A 22,598-nucleotide genomic window follows, 5' to 3' on the forward strand; every position below is an offset into this window, starting at 1 on the left:
CTGGACAGCACAGTGGAGGAGCCAGGGAGCACAGGATCAGAGAGCACTGGGGGAGGGAACCATTAAACACAGGGGATATGCAGGGAGAACTGGGAGGAACCAGGGAGCACGGGGGCAGTAAAATAAGTTTTATAACCAGAGCCTGTTGCAGCCTGGCTGACCGCTCAGAGAGAACGTAAGTACCCGGCCGCCTCCCTGTGTGCCTGGATAGGAGAAGCGGCAGCCGGCGGGGACAGCTGCACATGGAGGAACTAATTGGGCGGTCGGCCAGGCTGCAGCAGGCGCTGAGATGGGATCCATCCACCGATGCTTCCCTTCACAGAACTTCGCCGACTCTCCTTAGAAGCTGCATTCCGCTACCAGCACCACCTGCTCTGTGTGTGTGTGAGACAACAAGGAGGAGGAGGGAGGGGAACATTCTGACACTTCTGCGCCCCCCCTCTGCAGCGCCGGGGTGCTGCTGAGCACCCCATGCACCCGCACCTGCCTGAGAGTCTGCGACTCGCATTATGCGAGCTGTGACGGCCGCACGGCGCCCCCGTTGCCCATGTCGCCCTGTGCGGCTGCACAGCTCGCACACCCCAAAGGCCGGCCCTGGCCGGAGTTATACACCCTGTCATGGTTGGTGGGTGTAGCACCTGCCAAACGTGATCCATTAAAGTGAATGTGGCCACTATGCAAATGCCCTGCAACCTTTTGAGTAAAGCAAACAAGGGGTTAAAGCAGGCAGTGTTCTATTGCTTTCCAACAACCTGCTTTAACCTCTTAGACCCCGCAGAAGCAAGCAGTTGCAGGCACATAAAGGGTGACCCCATTTATATAGTTACATAGTTAGTCAGGTTGAAAAAAAGACACAAGTCCATCCAGTTCAACCATAAAAAATTAATAAAATAAAAAATATCATACAATCCCATATACCCACAATTGATCCAGAGGAAGGCAAAAAAACAGCAGAGCATGATCCAATTTGCTACAACAGGGGAAAAAAATCCATCCTGATCCCCCCGAGAGGCAATCAGGTTTACCCTGGATAAACTTTACCTACGAATCTTAGTACTCGGTTATATTTAGGAAAATATCCAGGCCTTTCTTAAAGCAATCTACTGAGCTGGCCAGAACCACGTCTGGAGGGAGTATGTTCCACATTTTCACAGCTTTTACTGTGAAGAAACCATTCCGTATTTGGAGACGATTTTTTTTCCCTCTAGACCAGGGGTCTCCAAACTTTTTACTTCGAGGGCCACATTCTATATTTTACACATATTCGCGGGCCGGAAACATAATTTATAAATAAATCCACAGAAGAAGAATAGAATAGAATTTGACTTACTGCTGACAGCAGGATTGGATGGTGCTCCTATATTCTTTGCTGGCACCTAAACGCTGGAGCATCATGCAGCGGGGCTAAACTTCCAGCGTGCATGAGGCTTTACATCCGTGTCACCATCATCTGTGTCCCCATCAGTCTTCCCATTCATCTGTGTCCCCATTTATCTGTGTCCCCATCATCTGTGTCCCCATCAGTCTCCCCATCCATCAGTCTCCCCATCCATCAGTCTCCCCATCCATCTGTGTCCCCATCCATCTGTGTCCCCATCCACCTGTGTCCCCATCAGTCTCCCCATTCATCTGTGTCCCCATCCATCTGTGTCCCCATTCATCTGTGTCCCCATCAGTGTCCCCATCCATCTGTGTCCCCATCCACCTGTGTCCCCATCAGTCTCCCCATTCATCTGTGTCCCCATCTGTGTCCCCATCCATCTGTGTCCCCATTCATCTGTGTCCCCATCAGTGTCCCCATCCATCTGTGTCCCCATCCACCTGTGTCCTCATCCACCTGTGTCCCCATCATCTGTGTCCCCATCATCTGTGTCCCCATCAGTCTCCCCATCCATCTGTGTCACCATCATCTGTGTCCCCATCTGTGTCCCCATCCATCTGTGTCCCCATCCACCTGTGTCCCCATCATCTGTGTCACCATCATCTGTGTCCCCATCAGTCTCCCCATCCATCTGTGTCACCATCATCTGTGTCCCCATCAGTCTCCCCATTCATCTGTGTCCCCATCAGTGTCCCCATTCATCTGTGTCCCCATCAGTGTCCCCATCCACCTGTGTCCCAATCCACCTGTGTCCCCATCATCTGTGTCCCCATCATCTGTGTCCCCATCAGTCTCCCCATCCATCTGTGTCACCATCATCTGTGTCCCCATCAGTCTCCCCATTCATCTGTGTCCCTATCAGTCTCCCCATTCATCTGTGTCCCTATCAGTCTCCCCATCCATCTGTGTCACCATCATCTGTGTCCCCATCAGTCTTCCTATTCATCTGTGTCCCCATTCATCTGTGTCCCCATCAGTCTTCCCATTCATCTGTGTCCCCATTCATCTGTGTCCCCATCAGTCTTCCCATTCATTTGTGTCCCCATTCATCTGTGTCCCCATCAGTCTCCCCATCCATCTGTCTCCCCATCCATCTGTGTCCCCATCAGTCTCCCCATCCATCTGTCTCCCCATCCATCTGTGTCCCCATCAGTCTCCCCATTCATCTGTGTCCCCATCAGTCTCCCCATCCATCTGTGTCCCCATCCATCTGTGTCCCCATTCATCTGTGTCCCCATCAGTTTCCCCATCCACCTGCGTCCCCATTCATCTGTGTCCCCATCATCTGTGTCCCCATTCATCTGTGACCCCATCATCTGTGTCCCCATTTATCTGTGTCCCCATCCATCTGTGTCCCCATCCATCTGTGTCCCCATTCATCTGTGTCCCCATCCATCTGTGTCCCCATCAGTCTTCCCATTCATCTGTGTCCCCATTCATCTGTGTCCCCATCATCTGTGTCCCCATCATCTGTGTCCCCATCAGTCTCCCCATCCATCTGTGTCACCATCATCTGTGTCCCCATCAGTCTCCCCATTCATCTGTGTCCCTATCAGTCTCCCCATTCATCTGTGTCCCTATCAGTCTCCCCATCCATCTGTGTCACCATCATCTGTGTCCCCATCAGTCTTCCTATTCATCTGTGTCCCCATTCATCTGTGTCCCCATCAGTCTTCCCATTCATCTGTGTCCCCATTCATCTGTGTCCCCATCAGTCTTCCCATTCATTTGTGTCCCCATTCATCTGTGTCCCCATCAGTCTCCCCATCCATCTGTCTCCCCATCCATCTGTGTCCCCATCAGTCTCCCCATCCATCTGTCTCCCCATCCATCTGTGTCCCCATCAGTCTCCCCATTCATCTGTGTCCCCATCAGTCTCCCCATCCATCTGTGTCCCCATCCATCTGTGTCCCCATTCATCTGTGTCCCCATCAGTTTCCCCATCCACCTGCGTCCCCATTCATCTGTGTCCCCATCATCTGTGTCCCCATTCATCTGTGACCCCATCATCTGTGTCCCCATTTATCTGTGTCCCCATCCATCTGTGTCCCCATCCATCTGTGTCCCCATTCATCTGTGTCCCCATCCATCTGTGTCCCCATCAGTCTTCCCATTCATCTGTGTCCCCATTCATCTGTGTCCCCATCATCTGTGTCCCCATCATCTGTGTCCCCATCAGTCTCCGCATTCATCTGTGTCCCCATCAGTCTCCCCATTCATCTGTGTCCCCATCAGTCTCCCCATTCATCTGTGTCCCCATCAGTCTCCGCATTCATCTGTGTCCCCATCAGTCTCCCCATTCATCTGTGTCCCCATTCTTCTGTGTCCCCATCACTCATTAGGCTATCCCCACAAATTGGTGTCCCCATTAGAGCCCCCCCCATCATTTATCCGAGTCTCCCTGCACATTTGTGTCCCCATCACAGCCCACCCCCGCCTGCATATTTGTGTCACCATTAGAGCCATCAGCCCCCCTCCTCACATGTTTGTGTCCCCATAAGAGCCACCAGCACCCCCACATTTGTGTCCCCATCAAACCCCACAGATATTTGTGTCCCCATCAAAATCATCAGCCCCCCACATTTGTGTCCCCATCAGACCCCACAGATATTTGTGTCCCCATCAGAGTCATCACCCCCCCCCCCCCATATATATATATTTATGTCCCATCAGTCATCAGCCCCCCCACATTTATGTCCCCATCAGTCATCAGCCCCCCCCCCCACATGTATGTCCCCATCAGAGTCATAAGCGCCCCAAAATGTGTGTCCCCATCAGTCTACAACCCCCCCTCCACGTGTGTCCCCAGCAGAGTCATCAGCCCCCCAAAATTTGTGTCCAAATCGGTCTGAAGACCCCCTCCACGTGTGTCCCCATCAGAGTCATCAGCCCCCAGATGTTTGTGCCCCATCAGCGCCATTCAACCCACCCCCACTCAAGTGTATCAGCCCCCCTCCTTGCATGTGTCCAGCGCGTCTCCACTCTCCGCCACTGGCTGTGCAGACCTGCTGCATCTCCCGACTCCCGCCCCGCTGGTATTGCACACTCGTTACTGGTTAACAGCGAGGCGGGAGGCGGGAGCAGGGAGGCGGCAACCGGTCTGCCCTAAACACCTTATTGGCTGCTGGGATGCCGTGGTCCCAGCAGCCAACACACACAGTGAGATGCCGGGAGGGATTGCGGGACCTGCGCTGCATATTGCCTGGGGCGAATATGCAGCGCAGATTCCACAACTAACAGGTGGACTAAGGAGTCACGCTGCGGGCCGGAAGAAATGGCCTGGCGGGCCGGATGTGGCCCGCGGGCCGTAGTTTGGAGACCCCTGCTCTAGACCTAAAGAGTGCCCCCTTGTCTTTTGCGTTGTCTGTAAAGTGAATAACTCAACACCAAGTTCACTATATGGACCCCCTTATATTTTTGTACATGTTGATCATATCTCCTCTTCTCAAGAGAGAATAAATTCAGTTCCTCTAATCTTTCCTCATAGCTGAGCTCCTCCATGCCTCTTATCAGTTTGGTTGCTCTTCTCTGCACTTTTTCCAGTTCCCCAATATCCTTTTTGAGAACTGGTGCCCAAAACTGAACTGCATATTCCAAATGGGGTCTTACTAAGGCCCCTTTCACACTTATACGACTTCAAAGTCATGCTATTTTGCCGCGATTGGGATCAGTACAACTTCAACTTTGCCACAACTTTGGCATTAACCAATGAAAACATACATCGTGTGAGGCAATTCTATTTCCTGGCACCTGTCATTGCTGCTGCAGCAGTAGCAGTGCATGAGGAAAAAGAGAAGGGGAGGCGGAGAAGACGTCAATATTGGGTACATACCATCATTGCCAATCGTGAAGATAGTGGTCAATTTTGGGTCCTCTATAATGAAGAATGAGAAGAATGCTCCTTACATTGGTGGTCAGTGAGAAGAATGCTCCTAACATTGGTGGTCAGTGGGAAGAATGCTCCTTACATTGGTGGTCAGTGAGAAGAATGCTCCTAACATTGGTGATCAGTGAGAATGTCCCTTACATTGCTGGTCAGTGAGAAGAATGTTCCTTACATTGGTGATCAGTGGGAAGAATGTTCCTTACATTGGTGATCAGTGGGAAGAATGTCCCTTACATTGGTGGTCAGTGAGAAGAATTCTCCTTACATTGGTGGTCAGTGGGAAGAATGTCCCTTACATTGATGGTCAGTGGGAAGAATGTCCCCTTCGGACACTTTTTTGGGACCATTCACATTTATACAGTGAACAGTGCTACAAATGTGCATTGATTACTGTAAAAATGTGACTGGCAGGGAAGGGGTTAACCACTAGGGGGCGGGGAAGGGGTTAAATGTGTAGCCTAGTGAGTGATTCTAACTGTAGGGGGGTGACCAATCTGTGTCCCTATGTACAAGGGACACAGCATCGGTCTCCTCTCCCTGACAAGACGTGGATCTCTGTGTTTACACACAGAGATCCAAGGTCCTGCTCAGTTACTATGCAATCGCGGTGCCCACGCATTGTGTTCCCAGTTAAAAGACGAGGACGTCATATGACGTCCTGTCAGAATAACCGAGCTACCTTGCCGCCATCAATTGACGGCGGCTGGTAGTATAGTGGTTAAATCGTTTATTTTCCCAGCGAGTAGTCATCTATGTGGTCTTTTATTAATCTCTCCAATATCTTCCCAGCTATAGAAGTTAAACTAACAGGTCTATAGTTACTTGGTAAAGACTTTGTTCCCTTTTTAAATATGGGCACCATATTGGCCCTGCGCCAATCCAGTGGTACTATTCCCGTCATTAATGAGTCCCTAAAAATGAGATACAATGGCTTCGAAATTACAGAGCTCAATTCTTTTAGGATCCGTGGGTGGATGCCATCTGGTCCAGGTGCTTTATCCACCTTTATTCTGTCTAAATATTTATGGACCATATCACTTTTGAGACATTGTGGATTTGGGGCTGTGCCGCCACCACCACCCCCATTATGGACATGAGCTCCCCCATGCTCATTTGTATACAGAGCTGAAGAATTAAATTAGCCTTCTCTTGTCCCCAGTCACCCACTCTAGATTATTTTGTAAAGGGCCTACATGCTCAGACCTGACCTTTTTACTATTAATATATTTGAATATTTTTTGGGGGTTTGTCCTACTATCTTTTGCAATATGTCGTTCGTTTTGAATTTTTGCATCCTTGATTTCCTTTTTACATATCCTGTTATATTCTATGTAACATTTAAACGACACTAGTGTTCCTTAATTTTTATATTTTTTAAAAGCTCTTTTCTTATAGTTTATAGCTTTTTTTTTTACTTTGACTGTGAGCCACATAGGTTTTATTTTTAGCCTTTTAAACGTATTGCCCATGGGAATATACGGATGAATGGATCACAATTGGTAGGCAGTAGCACCCACCAAAAGCAACAGGGAGCTTAATTCCTGCTGCGGCATGTGTACACCTTTGGCTGTTGCTTCAGCAGTTAAAAGGCGTAGAGATGGGGGCGATAAAACGGTGACTCAACCGCAGGGTTTTACCACCCCTAAACTTTACGTGTGAAGGAAACAAAGGGTGCCACTGCCAAGTGCAACTAAAGGCTCATTCATAAGTGCAGCGAGCAATGCTGCCCCCCTGAAAAGCGATCCAAACGTGTTTGACAGGCAATATGTTGCCTCCTCACCACCTGATTTTCACCCACGATTGCAACGCGGTAGTGAAATAATTGTAATAATATATTATATGAATTACGCCACCTTCTGAAATGTATTTTGCCTGTCTTAACTGTATATTCCCTCTTGTATTTTATCTATATGTATCTGTATGGTATGTAAGAATGTTTGTATGACAACACACCCCCCATTATGTTATTGGTCAAGCCTGGAATCCTGCATTCAACCTCAGGCAATGCTTTATGACCAGGTATCCATCTTCTCTTAAGTGATAAACAAAACCCGTTTTCTTTCGTAGTCATGTAACCATAAATCAGCCCCTCCCCTTTCTTTTGTTCTGTAGACAATATATACTGTATGGCTTTTTCAGTAAAATCAGACACCTTACAAACTGCCTCTCGTGTCTCATTATTTTGTCGTCTCCATATCTGAAAGAGTGCTGTTGGTAGACCTACAAGAAGGATGGTTCGTCCAGAATAACTAATATTTCCTTTCAGGTAGTATGGCAATTTCGAAGTTGAAATGAGGTGCGAGAAAGCAACACCATGTCCGATTATCTTTGACTTCTCCCATCTTGTTCAGGTAGATCTCCACCTCTTTAAGGTAGCCTACCCCTAACCTGGATGGTCTGTATATATTGGATAAGAGGGGATGTTTTTTTTGCCTGGAGTTTTGTGGATGTTTGACCCCAGTCATGGGAAGGGTATTACAAATGTATGGTTTATTAATTTATCTTTTGAAAAGTTATAATTTAATTGGGGATAGATGTCCTTCCCTTTTTCCCGCTCTCTTCTGTTCCGCCCTATATAAGTGGTGAGGATACATCTTCAAAATGGAAATTGCTCACTTCTTCTGCGAGTCTGACAAACAAGTTTCAACTTTTGTAAGTGCCCCTCTTTTTCTTCTCCTTGTATTTAAAAGGTAATATGCTTGTGAATGATTAGGTCTTCTGTTGCAATTTTTGCATAATATTGAAATTCTGTTTATATCCTGCAGGCATTTCAACTTTCAACTCAACTTTGTGGAGAAAAAAAACATTCCCCGCTAGGTGATCTATGTACATTACAAGGATTTTGAAAAACTTTGTTGCAGATTCCTACCTTTTGTTATTCCAAAGACATCACTGTGTGTTTGTCTGTGCCCATGTTCAGAAATGAGTGTAAGGGGAGCGATTTCATAATTATTAACCAGCTGATGCACCTTCAAGGCTTTAATGAGGGGAAAATTGCAGGGTCGGCATGCCTTTAGATGTGATTTCCTATTGGAAGTATCTCACCAAAAATGTTTTTTTTTGGTTTTTTTTTGGAGGGGGATGTCGGATATCCGATTTGTATTTTAGTGCAGACTTCTGGGAAAATCAGTGAGCAAATCACACAAGCAGGAAATTATGTTTCTGGGGGGCATTCTGTACACAGATCACCTTCAGGTAACCATATTGCATTTCACAGAAAGTTACAGCGCTGCATATTAAAAAGGAAAGGTAATTTTTAATAACATACAATTAAAATATGTCGCAATTGTATACGCTATATTACATTAGTTGCCATTTTTTTTCCCCATGAAAGTTGAGTTACCCTTTAATCACAGCACCTGTATCTTCTATGGTCACTAATGAGATCCTAGACTAGTTCTCTCTGCCTTGATGCATGAAGTGTTTACAATTTTTCCCCTGAGCACCCTGGTAGGGGATATTCCCCAAATGGCTAGGTCTCGTTTCATTTGATTTGTTAATACCTTTATGTATTGCATTTCATTCATGAATTGTACAGACCCTGACAAAAGTCTTGTCGCTTTTGTACAAATTGACCTGAAGTGACGCTAAAATATATTTCTAATCAAGATTTTGTTACAAGAAATTGGTCATTTTAATCCCAACAGCTTTTGTAATAATGTTTTAGTGCAAAACGAAACTGACAAAAAATATTCTAATATTCACAGCTTGGTAAAGCCCATTGAGTCAATTTTTGCAGAAACATAAGTGTTGTCGCCTTGTTATATGAGCTTCACCTGTGACTAATAATGGATCAATTAGGTCTCAGGTGTGTATAAAGAGAACACCAGTACATTATTTCAGTGCATTAAACATCATTTGGGAGGGCTTTAGCTTTTCATATGAGCCATTTCTAACATCAATTGAATAATTAAAAGTCAGGTTAATAGCAGGAGTTTCTACAAAATAGAGAAGCGACAAGACTTTTGTCAGGGACTGTATGTCTCATTTATATTTGCTAGTGTTTGAAGCACTCATAAGATTCTTGAAGAAGCCATATCTTGGGGAAACATGTAGAGCTGAAGTTGCTGCACCACTGCTCAAGCCACATGTTCTCTTGTGATGGTTTTATTATGCATTTTGTCATTTGTAATACAATGTATCTTATCAAAATATTTGAGTATTGACCTTGGTACAGGGAGAGCCGGTTCACACTGGGGCGACTCGTCGGGCGACTCAGCCGCCTGACAAGTCGCATCCCATTCTATTCAATAGAACCGTTCTAATAGGAGCGATGCAAGTCGCTCCGACTTAGAAAAAGGTTTTTGTACGACTTTGGGGGCGACTTGCATTGACTTCTATACAGAAGTCATTTTGCAAGTCGCCTCTGAAGTAGTCTTCAGGATGCCTTGCCGAGTCACCCCCGAAGTCGTGCCGCCACAGTGTGAACCGGCTCTTAAAATCCTTTATTTTCTTATTTTGTTTATTGGGTTGCAGTGTTTTTTGCCCAACACTACAATGGTTGTTTGGCATGAACTTTCATTATAATGATTTATTGATAATATACTGTATATGCACAATTTACCCATTTTCTATGCCCTTTCATTTAAGTTTTTAGATTTGAATTTGTTGTATGATGCACATGCAAGGTGTAATTTATGTACCCAAGAGTGAACATTTTAAAAAAAAGGGGTAGCACACCTACTTCCATTTTTTGCTCAATGTATATTGCATGGATTTTAACAAACATTGTTGCAGATTCCTACCAGTTTCTACTCTGAAGACAAAGCTGGTTGTTGTGTACAGAGAACATTTTAATGGCAGTGGCTTTTTCATTCTTAATCAGCTGATGCAGTATTCTAATTACGTTACAGGGCCTGCATCCTCTTTAGAAATAATTACCATTAGGGGGTATCACAATTTTTTTTGACATTTTTGATGCAGAGGATACCTCAAAAATTACATAATTGAGTGCATAATTCTGGGAAAATTAGTCAGCCAATCATACAAGCAGGAAATTACATTTCTGGGGAACTGTGCACAGAACGCCCCCAGATTGCCTTCTTGCTCTGAATTTCAGAAATTTGCAGAGCTGCAGATTGAAAAGGAAAGGTAATTATTAACAACATTCAATTACAATATGGCTTGCGTAGCTATTGTATATGCTATATTTTATATAAAGAACTTTCAGTGTCTGCGTTCATTTACTATTTAAATAAATAAAAAATAAAAAAGGCGCATCGAAGAATTTTTTTTTGTTGCTAGGACCAAAAGAACCCAGCAGAGAGCCTAGATCTTTACTCCTGGCTAGACCAAAACGATAGCCTATAGCAGAGTGGGTTATATACCAACGGAGGAAGGCCCATGGGCATAGCCAAGGTTTTTTATTCTGCCTAGTCCTACTCCTGCAGGAGGCAATATAACCCTATAGGATTAATGGAGCACCGTGTCCGTCGAACTAAAGAGAAAAAACGTTTTGGTCTGTTAAGCTCACATATGATTGATAAGTCACTGCATTTCTAGAAGGATCAGCAGCTAATTTCTGTAATGCTGAAAATATGAAAAACTAAATAAAACGAATTTAGCCACCACATCTAGGGACTCATAAACCGAAAAGAAGTTCTCTTTGTGGGTTTAGCTCAGCTGTAAGGACTTCTCTGTGTCTTAATTTGTAGTTCCTCTTTACATTGGCTATTAAAACATAAAGGTTAATGGTACTTTTGGATAAGGAGAACCTGGTTTCAGCCACATGAGCCCTCATGCTCTACGGGGAGTGCAGAATTATTAGGCAAGTTGTATTTTTGAGGATTAATTTTATTATTGAACAACCATGTTCTCAATGAACCCAAAAAACTCAATATCAAAGCTGAATATTTTTGGAAGTAGTTTTTAGTTTTAGCTATTTTAGGGGGATATATGTGTGTGCAGGTGACTATTACTGTGCATAATTATTAGGCAACTTAACAAAAAAAAAAAATACACCCATTTAAATTTATTTTTACCAGTGAAACCAATATGACATCTCAACATTCACAAATATACATTTATGACATTCAAAAACAAAACAAAAACAAATCAGTGACCAATATAGCCACCTTTCTTTGCAAGGACACTCAAAAGCCTGCCATCCATGGATTCTGTCAGTGTTTTGATCCGTTCACCATCAACATTGCGTGCAGCAGCAACCACAGCCTCCCAGACACTGTTCAGAGAGGTGTACTGTTTTCCCTCCTTGTAAATCTCACATTTGATGATGGACCACAGGTTCTCAATGGGGTTCATTCAGATCAGGTGAACAAGGAGGCCATGTCATTAGTTTTTCTTCTTTTATACCCTTTCTTGCCAGCCACGCTGTGGAGTACTTGGACGCGTGTGATGGAGCATTGTCCTGCATGAAAATCATGTTTTTCTTCTTCCTGTACCACTGCTTGAAGAAGGTGTCTTCCAGAAACTGGCAGTAGGACTGGGAGTTGAGCTTGACTCCATCCTCAACCCGAAAAGGCCCCACAAGCTCATCTTTGACGATACCAGCCCAAACTAGTACTCCACCTCCACCTTGCTGGCATCTGAGTCGGACTGGAGCTCTCTGCCCTTTACCAATCCAGCCACGGGCCCATCAAGACTCACTCTCATTTCAGCAGTCCATAAAAACCTTAGAAAAATCAGTCTTGAGATATTTCTTGGCCCAGTCTTGACGTTTCAGCTTGTGTGTCTTGTTCAGTGGTGGTCGTCTTTCAGCCTTTCTTACCTTGGCCATGTCTGAGTATTGCACACCTTGTGCTTTTGGGCACTCCAGTGATGTTGCAGCTCTGAAATATGGCCAAACTGGTGGCAAGTGGCATCTTGGCAGCTGCACGCTTGACTTTTCTCAGTTCATGGGCAGTTATTTTGCGCCTTGGTTTTTCCACACGCTTCTTGCGACCCTGTTGACTATTTTGAATGAAATGCTTGATTGTTCGATGATCACGCTTCAGAAGCTTTGCAATTTTAAGAGTGCTGCATCCCTCTACAAGATATCTCACTATTTTTGACTTTTCTGAGCCTGTCAATTCCTTCTTTTGACCCATTTTGCCAAAGGAAAGGAAGTTGACTAATTATGCACACCTGATATAGGGTGTTGATGTCATTAGACCACACACCTTCTCATTACAGAGATGCACATCACCTAATATGCTTAATTGGTAGTAGGCTTTCGAGCCTATACAGGTTGGAGTAAGACAACATGAATAAAGAGGATGATGTGGTCAAAATACTCATTTGCCTAATAATTCTGCACTCCCTGTAGTATTATATTGCATCTTACCAAATATCCACTGATCAATATCACTTGTTAAAAAGAAAAAAAAAACGAGTCACATCCACTGCCAAAATTTTAATCATTTTAATGTTTTCAGTAATGGAATGTAGAACAGTCAATAATACACAGGTAAAAGAACTGTACAATAAAAGCTTTTCTCTTGGTTTAATCTCTCAACTATATCCTGTCTTAAAATATATTATAAAATAACGAAAAAATATATGTATACATTTCTTTGAAAAGATTAAATGGACATACAGTCATGCAGTGAAAGACCTTCAGTGACTGACAGCAAAATAGAAATGAATGGTTTTATAAAAAATATGCATAGCAAAATAGTCATATACCTCTCCACACAAAAAATGTAACTTTTAAAAAGGTCACAATTCATCAATTGCGTTTGTTTTTTAGTGATAAGATTTTTTTTTACCCTTAGGCCTGTTCACATCTGTGCATTGTAGAACTCGATATGCATTTTTTTTTTTAAATGCATTTCATGTTCTAAAGCATTTTTATTGTGTTGCGTTGCAATTCAACGCAATGTATAATGCGATTTACATGCGTTTCCTCCCTGGTTACCTGGGAAACGTAAACATGCGACTCAAAAATTGCACTTAGAACACATGTTTTTGGTGTGCTACCATTGACTAATGGAAGCAGCGTTTTTTTTTTTTTTTTTTTTACAAAACTCACTAAAGAGGCAGCAAGCAGGACTTTTCAAAAGCACAGTGCACCGCACAGATGTGAACAGTTACATAGTATTTCAGGGGACAATTTTACATGTGCTTTTTACGCACTGAGCAGGTGCGTTTTAATTCAGCAAAAGCACACAGATGTGAACAGGCCCTTAGAGTAGTTAAGACACTTTGGAGCCGATTCAAAAAAGCTGGAATAAAAACCGTAGTTTCTGTTCATACCAATCAGATAGAGTTTAATTTCTGCAGTAACTTCAGTGCCCATTTCCTTTTCTCTTTTATTGAATCCTTCCCTTTGATCTTTAGTCTAGTAGGCAGCATTAGCCGATTGTCTAATGACGTAGAGCCATTGTTGCTCTAGGTTTGGTTAAAAAAAAAAAAAAAGAAGACCTCTGATAGTTCTATCATACTGGTAATCTGGGGTACAAAGCCACAAAAACCTTATGAAACTAGATAATGTTCAAGTGTCAGTTCACACTGCTGCACACGTTATGTAGGTTATCACATGGCAATGTACTATAGAGAAAGAAAAGCTAATAAAAATCCCTGATTTATACAAACAACCTGGGGTAAGTTTATCAAAGTAAGCCGGTCACAAGAGAAATGCAGTGCCCTCCAAAGCCGACCTATTCTTCTAAAAATACTAGTTGCTCAGCTGTGATGCCAACAATTTCTTAAAGTGAATAACACTCATTGTGAAGCGCCTGGCCTCAGGTGATACACAGAGATGAAACAAATCCTCCTAAATAAGTTGTACCTGTATCTACAGCAGTCTACAGCAGTCTTCCCCCTACATCCATGCAAAGTGCAGAATTTACACAGGATCTCCAAGCTCTGAAAAGCGGGGGGCAGAGAGCCGACGTTACATCAGTGAGGTGAGATCTGAGAGCTGATTGGAGGGAAGGGACACAGCAACAGAATTGAGGTGGTCAATCAGCTGAAAATCTATGCTTTGTTCATTTCATGTCTGAGGTTAACAACCACTTTAAGATAATCAAGTATGCATGGCAGGAAAGTCAGACTTGATCTGAATAATTGTTCTGGGCTAGTGACTCAAGGTACTCAAGCAAAAAGGGTCAAAACAGCCAGGGTTGTTTTTCTTCCTGTTAGGTTACTTTTAAGTTAGCAAGCGACATTAACTGCAAAAACAGCACCCTGAGTTTGCATAGAATCCAAAAAGTAGGTGGCGAGTCGAGGGTCAAATGTAAATCTTCTTACATGCCCTCATCAGTCAGTCCAGTCCCAAGCATATGTGGGTCTCTATCTTCAGAGATAATTCATAGTCTGCAATGGGTGAATAAACTAATGTTGGCCATACACGGGTCAGTTTTTTTCTTGTCAATCTGTGGGCTGAATGAAAAAAGGTGGATGGAGGAATCATCCCCACAGTGTCATTGTATTCTAACCATTGGGAAACTTCCCTGCCATTAGAATACACAGATTAGCGTTGCAGTCAATTGCCTGCGGAGCTGATCGAGCAAGAATATAGCAGCAAGGTGGTGGAACAGAAGTCGATTGGTAGATCCACTTCTGTGCAACCACACACTGATCGAACGTTGGCCGGTCCAAATTTTAATACATGTACAGCCAGCTTAAGAGGTGCACATATGGACTGAAAAACAATAGAATTCCAGTGAGGGCTCACCTTTGAGACCTGCGTAGATCCAATTTGGATTCCTGAACCTGAAAACAGACCCTCCTACCCAAATAACCACGCTAGACAAATGTTATTTTTCTATAGAATGAGAGCTTGCTGCATTCACACTCCACATCAAAAGCAGATCCAAGTGTTCTGCAAAATGCTGGCAGATTTACTCACTCAATGCCAGAACTACAATGGGTTCTTAAAGAGGCTCTAAACCCTTTACACATACCCACTGAAGTGACTGGCTTCAGATACAAAATATTCCTACATGAATTGTACCCGTTTATCCGCTGTCCACTATTCTCTACATCAGTTCAAAGTACACAGATCAAAGGCTATTTCTTAGCAGCAGAAGGCAGGGGATGGAGATCTAATTTTACATATACTGCAGAGCTCTATGAAACCTAAGTGGAGGAGAGGACATCCCCTCTACACACTGCCATAAGGAAACACACACAACTGAGGCTGTCGCCTGCCATGTGATTGGGGGGGGGGGGGGGGAAATCACCCGGGAGGCTGTTGTGTTGGTATAGAATCTCATCAGCGATACATTCAAATAGCAGGAGAGAGAGATCAATAAATTATAGGTTTTGTAATTTTTCATGCTAGAGGCTTACAATTTTAAAACTGGGTTCACACTTAAAAGCGGATGCGGCTCACAGCAGGGGTCTGGTGCATCCCTGTTCTTGTTTCATGGGCAAATTTTTGCCTGAATTTGGAACTGAAACCGAGTCAAAAGACACACAGGACCCCTGTGCAATCCGCTCCATTGAGAGCCGGGCACACTCTCCTGTCATGCGCATTGGAAACCCGCATCCAATTCACACAAGTGTGAACCCAGCCAAACTATGTGATCAATATTTGGGTTTTGTCCAATTTGGAATAAGGTTCCCATTCTCTGCCCAATGTCTACAGACAGCATAAACATGGGTAGGAATGAATTTTATTTGTAATATAAAGGTTTGGGTTTAATTTATACACATTGAATATTCACTATAACTTTCCTTTTCCCAATAAATCCTGTGCTATTAGAAATGTGTGCGTAAATCTTATGTTATTAGAAATGTGTGCAGAAAAGGAAAAAGACAAACATGTTTCTCTTTTGTACTTCAAAATTTGAAACTATTCATAATGAATATTCAATTTTTTTACAACATCATCATACTTCAAACCAAAGCATTTTCTTATACAAAGTATAAACACAACAGGTTAACAAAACCAAATATTTTATACCTATGTATAAAATATTCAATACAAAACACAACTTTAATTTCATTTTAGAACAACGTTCAGAGTATCAATTTCAAGGAGCAAAGAAACAGAACAGGTTCTCCCACACTGCTCTATTCCCTTTCCAAACCCTTGAAACAATGCTACTATATTTTACATATTAATGTAAACAAAGAAAATGATATCCTTTCAAAAGGAATAGAAAAAGTAGGTTGTATTTACTCGTCATATTTTAAAGATGTAAGCAAGATATCTTAAATCTACAAAGGGCAACATCAGGATAATGAAGATACCAGAGCCAAAAAAATAAAATAAAAAAAAGGTCATGTTCCCAAGTATTTTTTTTCTGTACATTTCTATTCATTGCATCAGGCATTACTAACATGTTCATGTTTTGGCCTTAAATCAGCTTCCATAGAATTTAAGTCATGGTGTCCCTATTAGGAATCAAAGGCATTGAAAAAAATAAATAGAAATACACTGTTCCTCCAGGCCAATGCTGACATTTGGTCAGCAGTAAACCTACAGTACCTAAAAATCTCCATAGGCGATGCTTTAAAAGAGCTACCAGTTTGGAATTGCACAGTATTGCTCTGATATTCGCAGCGATACCTCACGTGTGATGCAATTACCATATGTGCTTGCACATGAGCATGGGGGTAGGTTTTTTTTAAAAAAAGAAAAAGATTAAAAAAAAAAACTTAACACTATCCCTTTAACTTTTTATCAACTTTATTGTACACAGGGAACAAACATCCCCTGTGATAACTTGTTATCAACTTTATTGTACATCCCCTGTGATAGCAGTAAGCATGACCGGTCCACTTTATAAATTGATCCGGGGTATATTAGATTGGGTTGATCAGATGCTTTACAAGCCAGTAACAGCCTGTAGATATCAAACAAAAACTAAAGTGACAAAATCCTTGTTTCTGGCTTCTTACATTACAGAAGGAAGTAAGAGGGAGACCCCCCTTCCGTGCCCTGAAGAAATCAAGCAGCTATGTTGCCACTCAGATCAATTTGTCATGAAAGCCAATCACCAGATGAAAACCGATACCAGGATGATGCCTGCAGGTGCAGGCATCATCCCGGTATAACCGCTTCAACTTAATTGAGTATGGGTACGTCCTAAGGGGTTTAAAGTGGTTAAAATATACAAAAGTTCCTTCTATTCCACCTGGAATCTATGACCACCTGTTTAGATTGGAAAGTAAAAACAAAAAAAAAAAAGAGCTGCAAAACCTCCCCCCCCCCTGGTTACATAAGAGGAAAAGCCTGATGTAATCATCATATATTCCCAGACTAGTAATAAGAGGACATTAAACATGGAAAGGGTGTAGACAAGCACCCCCCCCCCCAATTCTTGTATTGCAAGTTGTATTTTCATCATCGGAGATCTCCCAAGAACGAACAAAGTATTTAACCTTCCCTATGATGAAATACAAAGCAGCAGAATATCCAGTATGGTTTCCAATACCTTTTTAAACCATTTAGATTTTTTTTTTAAATGGCTGAACAAATTTAATAAGGGGATCTTCCTGGAGTTAAAATTAAAGCAATAAGTCCAGGAGGCGGCATACACCTCATTGGACTTGCCTCATAATATGCCTGCCAGATCAGCTTTAGGTAAATGACTGCCACAATCTAATCTTCATAGAGCCATAAATGAAAACACATTTACAGTCAGTAAATACCAGGGACGTATTAGGTTTTTAAAAAGATGTACAGAAAAAAAAACAAAAAACATACATTCAAGGCATACACCCAATATTAAATTTGAGCGCATGACAATTTTAGCTGACTTGGATAACAGGGAGCTCCCAATAAGTGAAATCAAAATATATATAAAAAAAACAAACAAAAAAAAAGGCAAAAACATCCTCTAAGGCACCTTTCACACTGGGGCGTTTGAGCGTTATTCGAGCGAAGCCTCATCTGCAATCCCAATGTGCTGGTAAAGCACCGCTAAGACCCTAACGTTTTAGGGCGTTTTTGCAGTGCCTCAGTGTGAAAGGGTAAGGCGTTTTTTTTTACAGCGCTTTAATTTCAATGGAGAGGGGTGTTTTTGGAGCGTTTTTTTTCAGCGCCCAAAAGCTGCTCCAAAAATGCTGCTTGCAGGACTCGGTGTGAAAGGGTCCATTGAGATGCATGTAAAAACGCTTCAGTATGAAAGGGGTCTTACTAAGCCAGTGTTTTCACTTTCCTTTTAGGTTTTGAAAGATTTAGTGCACACAGGTAAGCTTCATTTAAAATATATAAAAAAAAATCTCCCGAAAAGGCTTCAAGGATCACATTTGCCATTTAGCAAGCTGGCTTGTGGATCCTTTGGCAAGAGTTTGGTATCGACAAATTCTTTATTCAATTAAATCTATAATTTCAGGGTAGAAGCTCCAACACTGCACTTCCTGCCTGGCAAGCTGAGGCAATTCTTGTTTCAGTGTGTTCCCTTGCTTGCTTACATTTTTTTTTAAAACAGAAGCCTTGTCTCTACATTTGGCAAGGAGACAAACCTTTTTTGTGAATCTCCTGCTCTTGGAGGTCTGTTAGTAGCGTCCATGACTAGCACTATCATCTCCACCAGACTGTAATCCATCAAACTATCAACAAGTCTGCTTTTAATCCCCTGCTAGCATCAAGTTCTCCCTCTTCTTTCACATAAGACCATCAGGCACAAAAAAAAAAAAAAAAAAAAAACACACACACACACACACACACACACACACACACACACACGTTCCCTTGCCCCCCATAAAAGTGCCCAAATAAATTTATCCTCCTCCCCTATACATTTTGAACGGAAACATGCTGCATTTAGATTTACAAAATGTTGTATTCAATTTAGCAGCTGCTGGTTTTGCCAGCATAGTTTCCATTTCCTGGAGGGCCAAACAGAAATGGCCCTTGAGCTGGAGTTCTGAGGCCAGTGAATTGTTTCGGGTGAATAGAAGGAAATATCACCATTTCTTGCAATGCTTATTTCGCTAGTTCTTGTCCAGCTATGTCATCCAACTTGAGATTGGCCAGTCTACAATTTCATTCAGTCCAGTAGTAGATGTTGGCTTATTTGGTCAAGTTTTTTTTACTGCTCCACCCCTGCTGGCTGTATGGAAAGAGATTGGCCTATGTGAGAAGGAGGAACTTGGGCTGTTGGGTATCCTAGGTAAATGGGAAACTACTGGAGCTACAGCTTTGGGTGTGGTTTTTGCACGAGGAAGAGAATTACTGGCAATGGAGACTGCATCTTTCATTTTTTGGAACTGCACCCCTTCAGAAGTCCACTGCATAAAGGCAGGTTAATATTGTCACCATGTGCTTGTTCTGACCTGGTATATCTACCAATCACTGTAATCGATCCTGTGCAATTAGTAGAGTTATTGTAATTTTAGTTTGTAGACATTATGCTCGGCCATTGCTCACCTTGCCCTGCGACTAGTACTGCAATTCTTCACCAGCCCCTGCATTCCTTTCAAGTACCAGCTGGATCCTTTTAAACTGTCAAAAGGCCAGCCTGTCCTGAGCAGCAGCTGTTCTGAAAGAGGCAGCATCCTGCTCACTGAGGACCCCAGAATTTGTTTGCCATGACCCTTGCAGGGGAGCCGCTTACGCAGTGAAGTCTGAATGAGTCAGGGGCTTGGGACCCGTACTGGCCATTTGGGTCAATGGCTACTCCCTTTTTACACACGCCCAGAGCCACCACCATAAAACGAAGGGCACGGTGCCCAAATTCCCCTGTCCCTGACTAGCCTGCTTCACACTACAAGACTTCCAGTGATTTCACATGTCATGAATTTGTCCTCTATTCAAGGAACTATGGGTGGCTTCATCAGCATTAGCCATGGCTTATATATGGGCTGAAACCCAAGTACAAAGCTTCTATGCTTGGACAAGATTTTGGGAGAGAGCATACGTTATGCATCTACTGTGCCAAAATATATTACAGTAACTGATCAGGGGAAAGTCTAGATACTAAACTACCCACTGCCAAAAAAGTTGACCAAAGATGGTACGCATAATACAAACATTTTTGTAGTCCTGTAGTATTACAAAGTATAGAAATTATACTACCTGCTACCTGTATATGCCATATGAAGCATGTACACAATCTGTGCAAGCATTGACCTGTTGAAAGCAGCTCCATAAGTCCACTCCTTACTGCCAGGAACACAAGGAGGGGGGGAGGGGTACCAAAAATATTTCCCACAACAGTTTTCCCTAAACCCATGGCCCCATAGGGGCCACTTGTGCTGATATGGCAGCATTTTCAACACTACGTGCTGGGCAAGTAACACATTACACAAATTATTCTTGCCAACTTAGTTCAGATGAAGAATACCGAGCCTTCCAACAATCCCCTTTACCCATAAACCAATGTTTATGTACATGGCATTTCACTGTGTTGGATTTGACAATTTACCCATGTTTTCTGCATCTGGGAGAAAGAATAACAAAAGTTTCAGTAGAATAAAAGGACATACCTCCACGCTACAACATACATTATAGTTATGAACATATTTACATCTCATGTACCACGAGATCTATGCAGAATGCCATTTGGTGGCACATTGGCTTTGTTCACATTAGGTAAAGCCTTCTGCTCTTCAGTAAGGTTACACAATGTACTTGTCCTAAAATCCCAATATATTAACATTGTATATATTTAACCATTATCCCAGCAGCTATATTTCTCCTTACAACATTAAAATAATTGCACCAGCTCACGTTGTGCACCATTAATGTTCATGGACAAGTTCAAGTCCCAAGCCTTTCCATTTCTTCTGCAGCTTGTAGACCTAAAAGGTAAACAATGAAAATCTAATTGACCTTGTCATCCCATCAAGTATATCGTATGTAAATTATTCAGAAGACCATAGTAACAATTTTTTGGGCATTTTCCCAAAATATTCGGATTTGTATTTGTTTAGCAAGTTAAGCTTCTCAATGTATTATTCTGGAGCGGAGGGCAGTCTTGGCCTTGGTTTTGAGTCTGCATTCCCATTCGCATATGGACATGTCTCTGTTCCATTATTCCAGGAGGTTGACCTGTTGATTGAATGCTTCCCAACCCCAGTGTTTAGCAAGTGTTCACCGTTTGGATCTACAAACAAATAAAGAAAATCTTATAAAAGATCAGAAAAAAAAATAGCAATGAAACATTGAAAAAAACAAACACTGGTTAACGAGCAATCACATTAAAACACAACGCCAGAGATATCCATTTTTTTGTGGAATGAGACACAGGTTGATCCCCACTGGGTCTCTTCATGGCAGTGAGATCCACATCACAGCCATGAAAAGCTGAGCTCAGTCAAGCTGTTGACAATGGCTTAAAAGGGAAAATGGTATACTCCCCAGCTAGCATATTATTGTAGTGGCTCATATGGTCAAGCTAGGGACATTCCAAAATGTATACATTCCTAACAAACTGTAAATAAGTTGAACACCACATTTACTAGCATCTGTTGTTGCGGGCATTGTGGAGCAATTAATCTTCAAAGCTCACAGCAGAATCTGACTTTGTTCAAAGTGTTCTCCCAGGCAACTTTATTTACTGCTTTTTTAAAAAGATGTATGTACTTAAATGTCGATAGCGAAGTCAGAAGCCGATTGGGTACCATGCACAGCTGCAACAGATTTGGAGTGCACCAGTTTAAGTAAATCTACCCCACGGTCTTGCATTTTTAAGAAGAAGCAATAAAGCACAGCCTTTGTGCAGTACTGCATAAGGAATATAATAAAATAGGTCACATACATTTTAAACATTCTATATTAATCATCTTGCATCAAGTTATTCGTTTTTACAACTGTAGCCAATTATAGCTAGACATCCCATCAAGACAGTTTCCCCATACATTTCTACAAGGAATCCACTCTGGGCAAAATACACAAACATTGTACTACTCTGCACTGCAGCCATGCTGATGTGAGATCAGGTCTCTGCAGTGCACCAACACAGCATAGAACGCCTGATATGGAATCAAACTTTGCCACATTCCGCTTCAAGTGGGAAAATCTATTTTGGATGTAGCGGTTTTACAGAGTTTCTTATTAGACTGGTAGCTTTACTAGATTAAAGAGTAAAAAAAAAAAAAAAACACCGTCCGTGTACTTCGAGAGAAAAGGAAAAAATCCTTGTTGAAAAGTATCTTGCTGTATCCCAGGAATGTTTTTGAAACAGGACTGGAACACCTTCGGCTAAGGGACCTACAATTCACAAAAAGTTACTTACAAGACCTCCCATATATATTATAGCATAAACTACTACAATATAACAGCATGAGCGCAGGGCTTATTTATGTAGCCTAATCAGACAATTAAAGAATGCATGGCAAATTTATAATATATATATATATATATATATATATATATATATATATATATATATATATATATATATATATATATATACACACACACACACACACACACATATACACACTGGATCTCTATACTGATATGGACTGGGTAATGTGTTAGGAATGAAA

At 42.3% G+C, this 22,598-nt stretch overlaps 1 protein-coding gene across 1 annotated transcript in view; it reads right to left on the minus strand.

Annotated features, from left to right (window-relative positions):
* Window positions 1-18,586: 18,586 nt before the first annotated feature.
* The window catches only part of LOC120915285 (cytoplasmic phosphatidylinositol transfer protein 1-like), a 176,958-nt gene continuing 172,946 nt past the window's right edge, over window positions 18,587-22,598 (minus strand). The window contains exon 10 of the mRNA XM_040325664.1: window positions 18,587-21,211. Within this exon, the coding sequence (XP_040181598.1) occupies window positions 21,060-21,211 (152 nt within the window). The 3' untranslated portion in view covers window positions 18,587-21,059. The remainder of the gene's footprint in view (window positions 21,212-22,598) is intronic.

The sequence above is a fragment of the Rana temporaria genome, chromosome 10 (genome assembly GCF_905171775.1).
Source record: "Rana temporaria chromosome 10, aRanTem1.1, whole genome shotgun sequence".
In the NCBI taxonomy this organism is placed as follows: Eukaryota; Metazoa; Chordata; class Amphibia; order Anura; family Ranidae; genus Rana; species Rana temporaria.